This window comes from Chlorocebus sabaeus, chromosome 18, assembly GCF_047675955.1.
Source record: "Chlorocebus sabaeus isolate Y175 chromosome 18, mChlSab1.0.hap1, whole genome shotgun sequence".
NCBI classification, from domain to species: domain Eukaryota; kingdom Metazoa; phylum Chordata; class Mammalia; order Primates; family Cercopithecidae; genus Chlorocebus; species Chlorocebus sabaeus.
The window spans coordinates 25220339-25232750 of NC_132921.1; the positions used below are offsets into that span (position 1 = coordinate 25220339).

At 37.0% G+C, this 12412-nt stretch overlaps 1 protein-coding gene across 17 annotated transcripts in view; it reads left to right on the top strand.

The window, feature by feature from the left end:
- Positions 1-12412, top strand: part of TCF4 (transcription factor 4) — a 366252-nt gene that overhangs the window by 318125 nt on the left and 35715 nt on the right. For all 17 annotated transcript variants that reach the window (XM_008014004.3, XM_073006280.1, XM_008014010.3 and 14 more), the window contains 3 exons: positions 1888-2020; positions 10325-10392; positions 11814-11892. In XM_008014004.3, coding sequence (XP_008012195.3) covers positions 1888-2020; positions 10325-10392; positions 11814-11892 — 280 coding nt within the window. The remainder of the gene's footprint in view (positions 1-1887; positions 2021-10324; positions 10393-11813; positions 11893-12412) is intronic.

Consider the following 12412-nt stretch of genomic DNA (forward strand, 5'->3'; position numbering starts at 1 on the left):
TTCCTCCATTTTTTTATAGTGTTTACCTCTATAGCAGAAATAGCTCTATCCCTGCTAAGCTTTCAGATTAGCTGTACTATGGAATGGGCCCACTATTATTTTTCATTGGAGAAAATTCCATGGATTACCTGGGGCATTCATTAAGTGGCAAGTAGAAATGAGTTTAACAGGTAGCCTAAGGAATTTTGGGGTCAAGGAAAGAAAGAGGTGCATGGAATTTAAAAATTTGAAAGGCATTCTCAGGAACTTGGAAAGATGTAAAGGCATCATCTTAACTTTTTTACTGACGTCCTTTAAGTTGGGCTGTTTTGGTTTTCCAGAGGTAATATTTTCAAAAACATTCATGTATCATTGAAAATCCTACCTCTAATACATAGATTCATCTCCTTAGACTAGTTGGCTCTCAAATAAGTTATACTTCAATCCACTGTTTATTAAATTCTAACTGTTAACCAATTGTTCATTGAGCATATGGTATAATTATGTGTTCAGTAGTTAGCCGCAGGTTGTGGGATGCAGAACTATAAGCTCTATTCCTTTAAATAGTTTACAATATAGGTGAAAATACATTAGAAAGAGCAAGAAATGAAAGGCAAAATATAATTAAGTGTTAAAGAGCATAGTGCAGAATGTAAGTGCATTAGGGACCCAGAGAGAAGAGATGGTGGAAGAGTTGGAGGTAGTTAGGGACTCTTCAAGAAAGAGGTAGAATTCAAGATGGATCTCACAGAGTAAATAGGGCAACACTCAAGAGACTATCATTTCATTCCTCCTGAGCAAATGCTTGGGTTTTAAATACCCATGACTATCAGCATCATATTCAATCTCTAATTTTGAAATAAACAATTTTAAGAGCGTTTCCAATAATGATACAATAAAGCCTCATAGTCCATTAATATATTGCATATGAAGAAAAAGTGTATTTTAGCTTTAATACTTTACATAACACATTCAGATGCCTATGAGAATCACTTTTGAAGCTGCTTTTTATCAAAATAGCTCAGCACGTTTTTGTAAATTACTATGTCCATTTTAGTGATCTGTTCATTCCCAAGCAGATGGGTAGATTGCAACTAATTTGCCACCTTACAGGCACTGTGGCATACCCAAGAAAGGCAGCTTATTTGGAAAACTAATGTAATAGTTAAACTCAAAGCAGAGTCTTAAACCAAATGATTCTGTAAAGATGTTGTTCTTTCATTGCCAGCAATATGAGGATTGCTCGTAGGTGGGGCATGTAAAGAAAGGACTCAAACCAAAATAAGTCATGTGGTCCTAATTTAATTCAGTATAGTCAATGGTTACATATTGATGAATAAGAGAGATATTTAACCATTAGTGCTTTTAAAATTTTTTATTTACTAAATTTTATTGTTGCTGGGGTTCAAAAATAATTTAATTTGGGAAGAAGAAGATTGGAAACTGGTTAGTCTTTGCCATTTAGTTTCAAGAAAGTCAGGATGAAATGTAATATAAGCCCTGTGGATCATAATGTTTTTTATTCATTATTTAGTGGAATCTTTTCCACTTGATCAGCAGGCCACACAAAAAAATTAATAGTAGAGTGGTCTTTTATGCTGCTGAAACCCTGGAGGTGATTTTAAACAGTAATCTGCAGATTTCAAGACTGTGATCATTTCTCAATGCCCCTCATTGCCATTATATTCCTCCACAGTTGATGCAAACCCAAGCTAACTGTGTTTCTGTATAACTTATTATTTGAAAAATGAAAGCTGTCAGATCTAAGCAAGATATATTCTTGGCTATTTTGAAATTCTAATAGCTGTCTCCATTGTAAAATAGAGAGTTGTGAGAAAAGTATTTGAAAATAACTCACTGAATACCTTATGATTAAATATGGCCACCTTTTTCTGCTTCTTGCTATAGAGCTATCCATCACACTCCTCAGCAGACATCAATTCCAGTCTTCCTCCGATGTCCACTTTCCATCGTAGTGGCACAAACCATTACAGCACCTCTTCCTGTACGCCTCCTGCCAACGGGACAGACAGTATAATGGGTGAGTCACAGAAATGCCAATTCTGATACCGACAATCGGTGTCAGGGTTTAATCATCAAGGACCTCTTTTTCCCTTTCATAACTGAATAGCAATTAGGCAATAAATATTAGTCACATAACAGAATGAACACACAAATGAACCAATCAGAAGTAAAATCACTGGCTTGAGCATAACCGTATTTTTGGTCACAAGACACTGAAATTTAACTACGTTCTCCATCGCGAGTCATTAGATTGAACAAGGGTTCAAACAGACCAAAACTATCTTGTTCTTCACATTCAAAAAGAGTGAACAAAGTCATAAGACGAGCCTAGTGAGACTAGGAGCTACAAAGCAGAATAACTCTTAATGGTAGTTATCAACCACTTCCCAAAAATCCAGTCATTGTGCTAGGCTTTTATCCATGGTGTGCCACTGTCTTCCGAGGACTGGTTAATGTGAAATTCTCAGGTGACTCATAATAACTCCATGAGGTTAATCTTCTGGAGAATGTGACACTGTGGAGTCCCTCAGAGGGGAAGAAGTATTTGTTCACTTATGAGAGAGGAGATGCCTGGGCATCAGTTGGCCAGAAATTATTTGTTGCTGCTTTTAATTAATTAATTAATTTATTTTTACCAAGGACATTTACCAATAAGTTAAGATTCAAGAAGAATGCTGCCCCCATGAACTGAGCCATCATACTCTCATTTATCGTGATGTTCACTGTGGTCTTTTCCGTAGGACAGGTGGTTCCCCGATCAGCATTCCCACTTCGAGGAATGAACTGAACTGGATGTCCAGCTGCCCCTGGAGGGTAGAGGTGGAGTTGGTGAGGAGATAGCTACCTGCTTCTGAACCAGCTTTGACACCTTGTTGTTCAGATAAGCAGCAAGCTTAGTGCACCAGGGTCTTATTAAAACCTCAGACTTCTCAGATGATCACTTTCTGTGGTTCTAGCTCAAACTGACTCCTTTCTTGGCCTGAATGTCACTCTTAGAGCATCAGTGGGGAGAATACTCAGTGTATGTCTTTGAGAGAAGATTGCACAACAGAATAATGGTGCTGTTGAGTCCTCTTAGCTCTTTGTACTTGTTTTCTTTAGAGAGTGTGTAGAATTTGGGGAAGTGGCGTGAATCACTTATGTAGGAACGTTTTTCATGAAGGAGGAGAGATGTGTTTTGAAACGTTGGAAATATAATTTCTGCCTCAATAATGCCCTCCCTGCTTATTCAATAATATATTTCACACTTGAGATGAGCCATCTCGAAGCCTCTCCACTCCACTATCGTGTCTAAGAAGCAAATTGAGGAGAGAGTTTCCATTTTTTTTAACTTTTCCTAACCAAGCTTCTACAAATATGTTGCATCAGTTTGACCTTGGAGAGCTACAGACAGAGGTCACATGGGGAAGTTTGTTAGCTATCAATGCAGTTTTGGCAGATTTGAAAAACAAGAAGAAAGAAAGCAGTGCAGAACTGAAAGAGTGAGAAAAGCATATTTCACTTCAGTGTGGTTTGACAAATGGAAAGCCCCTTTCTGCAGTCATGAGGTCTGGTTATGAAGAAGGATGACCGGTCATTCATCCTTTTACATGACAGATTTCCTGTCTACTTGTGGTTTGAGTAATTTTCTTTTTTAGGAAGGTATGAAGGTGGAGCAGAACCTTGAGTTGAGGAAAACATATTTAGGCGCTGTTTGAAAAAAAGTTTTTCTGATTGATTTGCAAAACAGTCCTCTTGAGAGAGAGGCACTATGACTTGGAAAGGACATATCAGGAAATGGGGTGGTTATCTCCATGAGCTGTAGACAGCTTAGCCACAACTCTCAGTGGGAATGAGTTTTGCTTGGTTTTAGCTGGTCATTGTCATTAGTTTGTGGATGAACAGGAGAATCCACTTGTTGGTCTAACCAGAGTGGAGCAATAGGTGACTTCTGTATGCTGAGAATAGACTTAACTTGTTAAAAGCCATAGGGCCTTATTTAAGGGTCTTGACAATAATAAAAGCGCTATAATTTAAAAACAAAAGTATGAGATTTTTAGAACTCAGGAAAGGGCTTTCTAGAAATTTATTTCATATAATGGATGCACTTGTCAAAATCCACCAGCAGAATGATAAAAAGATGCATAATCTTTCAGGAAATAGGTAGACATGGTAATTCAGCAGTTTGTAGGAGCAAACCTTTATTATTATGCATAAATACAGATATTACTTTAAGGTTACTTTAAAGGAGAACATTCGAGAATGCTTTTCTTTAAAATAATATTTTCACCAATTGTGTACGTGAAAATGCAGAGGAAAATTTAAGCATAATAAACCTTAGTATTGCGTGATGTCTGAGTGGCCCATGTTTTTTCACATTTAAGTTCTCTTAGGCTTTGATTTGATTTTTCGAGTGTGGTAGAAGTCAGTGATGGCAGTGTGTCTGTATAACAAGAAGAGAAGCTTTCTCTTCTGATGTTAGTGATACTTCTGTAACAAACAGTATGGATTAATAGGATACATCTGCAGACTTTTGAAAATATTTGGCATATACTCACTCATTCTGAAACGCAGGAAGTAAAGAAATATTACGTTGCCTGTATCTCAAAGAACAAACAGAGCTAATTAAATAATTGGCAAATAGGGAACACATAGCCTGACACATGTTTGAGATTACACACGATTCTGTAGAAAATGACTGTAAGCAATACTAATGCCTTAAGAATGGGGTTCAAGCACTAACACATGGACATCACATTTTTCACGTTTTCTTGGTAAAAAGTTGCAAGACAGTGCAGTCTTTTCATACAGGGTGTTGATGTCTTAGGAAGCTGCTTTTTCAGTTTAGAAGAGGGCTGCTGCCCTTCATCTCAGTGTCATGTTATAATATGTCTTTCTGGTGGTCAGCAGTTGTCTTGAACTGACACTAGAACAACGCAGTGCATGTGGGGTGAGATACAAGCTCTAGAACTCTCAGAAAGGAACTTCTCTGTAACTACATTCCCTTTCTTCTTCTTCTGTCCTCTGCATCTCAAAGATGGAAGATGTCCACTGAGGTTTACTATTTGTTTGGCTTGGGGGAGTGACTGGGTGTTTCTTGCTTTTTTTTCTTTTGCCCTGTAATACCCAACATCATTTTTTTGAGAAATCCTTAAGAATGATAAAGCTTACTTGGATTACATTAATGAGGTGTGTTTTTTTGTTTTTTTTTTTTTTTTTATGACACATTCATCCATGGATTTTCAAGAGAATTGCAGAACAAGATATTTTATTCATCGCATACAGTCCACTACTTTTCTCAAGCCTCACTGGCACACTCTGGAGATCGTATTAGACCTTTCTGAATTGAAAGGGTCGTCTAATTAGCCCTACAGTTAGAGGAATATAATGTATGGGACACAAGCATGGATTCACAGTAGTTCAGCTGGCGGCACACCCAGTTAAGGAGAGAAGCTGTCAGGGGTCTTTGGGAGTTACCAGCATCAGTACCTTCTACTCAGTTCTTCAGACTCTTTCAATGTTATGCCACTGGGCATTCTCAGAAGCAGTGCAGTTCAGTACCTCTGCATCTGAACATACATATGGAGGAGGAAGTGTAGTACGTTATTAGATACCAGCTATAGCGAATAGGAATGTCTACAGGATAGTAACCATACATATTTGGTTAGCCACATATTTCCTTCCTATTTGCAATAGTATCCAGTAGCCCTTCCTGATGGAAAGAAGTAAGAGGACCTCCTACCATAGCACGGACCACTGAGACTGCTCAAGGATAAGAATGCTTCATCTCCCCATTGGGACATACCATCTGTATATATTCACAGGGTGTGACCCTTTGTGGTTTGAGGCTACACACACTCTCTTGCCCTCAGAGAGAATTGGTCATATAACTAACATAATGGTTATAATAACTATTATTGTTGTATTAGTCTTTAACTGGCCTGCTTTCTAATACATGGTCTTTTCCATGTTTTTAAACCTCAAACCAGTGTTGAAGGAAGAGACTACCAAGATTGATTTAATACACCATATGCTAAAGATTACCCTGGAATATCTATTTGGTTCATGAATTAATCTGGCTTAGAACTTTCATTTCTAATGACATGTTTGAATGACATGTTAGCATGTGGCTTGTCTAGTAGAAACATTATGTCCTTTTCCCCTTGAGGACTTGTTTTCACAGTAATTTTATTATTAGAGTAGTCGCATAATGTTCACTTTATATTTTACAAGAATATTGAGCCTTGAAATAGTCGGGTGATGAACAAGCACAGAGCATAAGAGTAATATGAATTTTATCGAGCAATGTCAAGGCATCTTAGTTACCAAGACCACCAACAGAGAACATTAAACTAGTTTGATTTAAATCTCCTCTATTTCCTGTGCACAATTAGGAAGCCCAACTTCCCCTGAATTCCTAGGAATCCCTCTTGTTAAAAATTAGTGCATTGTAGTCTATATACTTGAGTTTTTATTTTGAAATGGTTGTAGTAGGAGTGCTGGAAATGCTCCCTCATTTTGTCATCTTTATGGATAAGCACATGGTATTGTTATGCTGTTTCTAATGGTTTCATAACATGAGGGTCACTCGGACACTGTTTAGAAAACCCTACTTTGAAAGCAGTCATCTCTCAAGCAAACACAGTGTGAATTGTGCTTCTTATTCCTTTGATGCCTTCATGATGTTCCTAGCCTTAGATGATGGGTGTGCGTTAAAGGGGCAACACATTTTCCAAATTCTGATTTGTAGTAGTTGATCCCAAGGCACCGCTCATCCCACTGTTTTGTTGAGGGTGTGTTCTAATGGGAATGAACATTTCCCCAAAGCTGAGACTGAGACAGAGGGTGGTCTAGCATGTAGCCCAAGATACAAAACCCTTCTTTCTGCTTCATCTTCTAGCCAGCAACACCACCTGTGTTCAAGCCATCTGAACAATACTTGGGTGGCAGGCAGTGTCGAAGCCTCCTACAAAAATTACAGTTCCTCTTAATAACTGCTCATCTTCCATTCACATTTGTATGTTATAGCTCTACTTAGGGACTGATTATATTTCTCTTGGGCAAGATAAATTGATTAGAGCCAAAAGTAGAAATCAATAAAGTCTTTACCAAGCAAATGCATTGGTTTTCATCTTTATTTCTGTTACATGGACATTTTGATCATCTCTAATATGAATTGATAAAAATCTTGGGCCTCAAAGAGTAGTCAAGTCCTCTTACATTAAAGCTGAAAATGCGGGTTTGATTTATCTTGCTAAACATGGCCCACTTCTCAATGCAAAAAAAAAAAAAAAAAAATTCTGCCACTTGAGAATTAAAATATATTTACTTTCCAGTTATACCCTTTGTTATATCAGTCACACAAATAAAAAGAGAAATCTGTAAGAGAAAGACCCAAGTAGCTTAACATGTTCAGGGAATCTAGAAAATGTAGCTTCTCCAGTGTTTCCTGGACCAGAGCAAAAGGCATTCCAAGTGAAAGGGCAAACTGGCCCCAGTAAACTGCTTTGAAATTTAAGCCCTTGGGTTTGGCACTCCAGCTGTTGCAAGGTAAAATGGCTTCATGTTAAAAAATAGTCTGTTCTTATCAGTGATTTCCATGAGTAGCCTTTGTAGTTTTCTGAAATATTTTCATGACATGATGAGGTAAGCAGTTGATTCTATTTTTAATTCTATTTCCTGAGTCATAATATCTCCCTGCATAAAACAGGCACTGATAGAAAGTTTAGTTAGAAAGGCATAGTTCTAAGGAAATCAGAATGATCATAATATCTTGCCTCTTCTAACGTGTGATTTTTGGGGCATGCATATTTAGTTTTTAAATGCTCCTAAAATATTTTTATTGGTGTTCAATACTTTGTTTAGTTTCATAAATATATGTATATTATTTATAATCTTCATTTTAAAGTTGTTTAAAGGAAGAATTAATCTTTTGAAAGCCACTACTGTAGCAGATATTATCTGTAATGAAGCAATATCTTGTTCTTTTTTGGCTTAGGTTCTTTGTTAGATAATGTGATTTTTCCAATGTAGCTCCAAACTTTTTGTGAAAATCTGTATTCAAATGAAGCAAATATCACAGATTATTTTGGCTGGTAGATCTAATTTTTAGGTATATAATAATGATAAGAAATATTGCTCCTAGGGAAAAAAAAAAAGATAAGTACCCCCAAATACCATGGTAATGCATACTGAAAAAAGGTTAGTGTCACCTATATTTCACATAATTATTATTTTCTCTTTATAATGGTTTTTAGGTTTGTTTGTTCTTGTTGTTTGAGGCAGAGTTTTGCTCCTGTTGCCCAGGCTGGAGTGCAATGGCACGATCTCAATCTCCTGGGTTCAAGCGATTCTCCTGCCTTAGCCAGGCATAGTGGTGCATGCCTGCAATCCCTGTTTTTAGTTTTTAAAGGACTCCTTAATACAGAAATTCTTCTCGTTTTCACACTAGATATAATTTGTTGTATTTTATCTTATATTAAATATTTTTAGTACTATTGATATCTGAGTTGCTCTCACTGGTCCAATTGTATGATGTCAGACCCTCATTTCTAAGAACTTGCTTATACAATACCTATCATGAGTGCTAATGACTCATGTATTTTAATATCATAACTTTGTGATATGGAAAAGAAGTTTGTTTTATCACAAGGTAATTGTGTTCTTTTTATCATGTGCCAGTTTTCTTTCAGCATTTTAGCAATTAACAAATAAATATGGGTGTGGGTTTTGTAAACCAAATAAAGCATATATCAAAACGTTATCGGGTGGGTGCTTTGGCTCACTCCTGTAATCCAGCACTTTGGGAGGCCAAGGCGGGCGGATCACAAGGTCAGGAGTTCGAGACCAGCTTGACCAACATGGTGAAACCATGTCTCTACTAAAAATACAAAAATTAGCCAGCGTGGTGGCATGCGCCTGTAATCGCAGCTACTCAGGAGGCTGAGGCAGGAGAATCGCTTGAACTCGGAAGGTGGAGGTTGCAGTGAGCCGAGATTGTGCCACTGCACTCCAGCCTGGGCAACAGAACAAGACTCCGTCTCAAAAAAAAAAAAAAAAAAAAAAAAAATCTAACTGAGACAGCCAAAATATAAATATATGAAAATAACAAGCATAAATTAGCTATGCTAAGCAGAGGTCAGGAGAATTAAATTATGACCTGGAAAAGCCATAGAATTGGACCACTGAAGATCTGACCCCACTACTGCATTTTAAAAGTGTGGAAGGTGATGACAACACATTTGAGAAGGCTCTCTTAGTTCAAGAATGGAGCTGGCAAGTCTTTTAAATTACATACCTGTTTAATGAAATTTTGCTTGGATTCATTGGGTGATTTAAGCTTTTCTTTTCTTATTTCACAAAATAGTGAAAAAAACTTTCCTCCAGAACGTTAATAGGTTTTATTTGGATACTATGTCTATTTGCTAATGTTGAGGCTTTAATAAATACAACATACCCCAAGTTCTAGGCATTCTGTTAATACTGAAGACTTCACAGGAATCCTGGAAATCCCATTTTATCACTTAGTTCTAAAGGCAAGATACCTTCAAACGATACATGTTAAAGAAAGCTGGCTTTGAATTATATACTGGAATATATGTCTTTTATTATTCACAATACTCTTTGTTCTTCTCTTCTGTAGATAAAAATACCAGTGTTTAAGGCAGTAGAGATAAGCTTCATGAATATGTAGTCTTACTTTATCTCTGGAATTTGAGACCATATTGACTTTTAGTAGCATACCAGTTCACTTTTTTTTAGTGTTTACACAGACTTTTAAATATGTGGAGAATATATGTTATTTAAAACATTAAACATATTTTCTCTCCTTGTTAGTCAGATCTGTTGTGGAAATTTTTGTTTGTTTGTTTGGTGTACTGTGGAACTATGAGACGAATACCCCGTTTTGCTATGTATCAAATTTCTATTTATTTGAAAACAGGTGGAAGTTATTTGTGAAGATAATTCCGTTTACTATAAAATAATATAAAGAAAAACCAGACTCTGAGGACTCCAGAGACCTGAAAGTACTACATACTTGTCAGCAATGACCATCACATAGCTTGCTACATTCACCAGCTCATCAATAGCAAGGGGAAAGTCATAACAAGGAAACCACTTTATCTTTAAACCAAGGTGTCAGGTTTATATTTTATCTGTAAAAAAAGTAACATGAATATATTTGACATCTACCTCAGCAAACAAATTAATGCTAATTAAAGATTAATGTGTTGTAATTAGCATTAAAAATGCAATTAAATTGTGAGTAAATGGACCAGGAATAGAAAATTGTTAGACGTCTCACTGCCTGGTTTTCATATTCTGCCTTTTGTTTTTGCAGCAAATAGAGGAAGCGGGGCAGCCGGCAGCTCCCAGACTGGAGATGCTCTGGGGAAAGCACTTGCTTCGGTGAGGAAATATTGACTTTGGACTCCATATGTACCATTGTAAAGGGTGAACTTTAATCAGAAGTGGACATTTGGAATTTTAGAAAATGAATGGCAAATAGCTTTGATTTTTAGAAAATGCTAGCTTTCGTGTATAACAGTCACTGGAAAATTTGAGAAGGCTCTGAAGCTTCCAGTATCTAGAGAGTCTCTTTCTCTCATCCTCGCAACGGTACTAAGCCTGACTCAATTATGGATTTGGGAATATTTTCCTGGCCTTTGGTTTATCGGTTTTTTATACTGATGTCGTATTTTATTCTAACGTAGTAATGGTGCACATTGACCAACTAAGACTGTCTTAGCAAGGAATAGTTCTAAAACACTTTGAAAGAGGCATTTGAAAAAAAAAAAAAATGAAAATAACTGAAGTCCATGAAGAATTGTCATAATTGGCACCTGGGAGACTCAGATTCTCTGCTTTGCCCAGCTACTGCCAGAAAGCTAAAATTGAACATTTCTTGCATGTTCCCTGATGAGAAAATGGCATACCTTCATTGGTCTCAGAGAGTATATCTGGTATTTTAGTCAAAAGCTAAACATGGTCATTTAGAAATGTAAGTGGAAGGCCGGGAGTGGTAGCTCACACCTGTAATCCCAGCACTTTGGGAGGCCAAGGTGGGAGGATCACTTGAGGTCAGGAGTTCAGGACTAGCCTGGCCAGCACGATGAAACCCCGTCACTACTAAAAACACAAAAATTAGCTGGGCATGGGTGGCGCATGCCTGTAATCCCAGCTACTGTGGAGGCTGAGGCAGGAGAATTGCTTGAACCTGAGAGGTAGAGGTTGCAGTGAGCTGAGATCGTGCCACTGCCCTCCAACCTGGGTGACAGAGCAAGACTCCATCTCATAAATAAATAAATGTAAGTGGAGATTTGTTTCTCTAAGATTTTGTCTCTTCAGTTGGCTTTTACCATTGGGAGCATTAAAAAAGTTCACACTGTATTAGCATTGTGCCTTAAGTAAAAGTTTTTGTTTCATCTGGGCCTTCTGATGCTATGGAATCAAATGCCTAAATCTGGCAAACAAGTGGCAAAATATCTTAGGAATGATCCTCATTTTGTAAATGAGGAAAGGAAAGTTCAGAGTATCTGCCTGGCTTGCCCATAGTCACACAGCCAGTAGGAACGAAGAGTTGAATTGAAGTCTGCTGACCCCAGCCTGGCTCTTTTCCCACCAACCCATACCACATCAGTAATTCTTGTTTTGAAAAATTAAAATAATTGTTAAGTTCTTCATTTGACAATATTGGTAATGTAGTTGATTGTTACATGTATTTTGTAACTGGTAAGTTTTAAATGAATTGCATTGACAACTTTGTAGTTTAGAAAAATGTGAATTATTTTAATGAATGAGGGTTTTTTTTTTTCTCCCTATGTTTTAAGATCTATTCTCCAGATCACACTAACAACAGCTTTTCATCAAACCCTTCAACTCCTGTTGGCTCTCCTCCGTCTCTCTCAGGTAGTGTATTTCAAATCCCATTTCATCATACAACAGTTTATAAGAATGATTCCCCCCTTATACTTCCTGATTTTGTAGGTAGAAACTCACTTCCCCCCACATCCCAAAGCTTGACATTCCTATAACAGACAAATACAAAGGGTGGGAGAGACAAATTGCCAGATAACAGTTTCGTCGTTTACATCCAAACCTTTTCTTAAAAATTAGATAATCTTTTTAAAATATACAGGCATATGGAAAATGTATTTCTTACACTTTTCTTAGCTCCGCAGAAGACACTCAACGGCAGAATAATGTATTCCAATAAAACGTCTCAGATGAAAAAAACTCAGTTAATATAGTCATGAATATGAATATAGACTATAGAGTCATCAAATATAGACTATTTAAATGGATCATTTCCTGCAGAAATTTTAGGCTTTCCAAATTCCCTCTTTAAAGTTCATGCCATGGGATGTGTGGAGGAAACTATAATTTTGTAAATAAATTGTGAAGTAATTGTGTGGAGTAGAAGGGATGT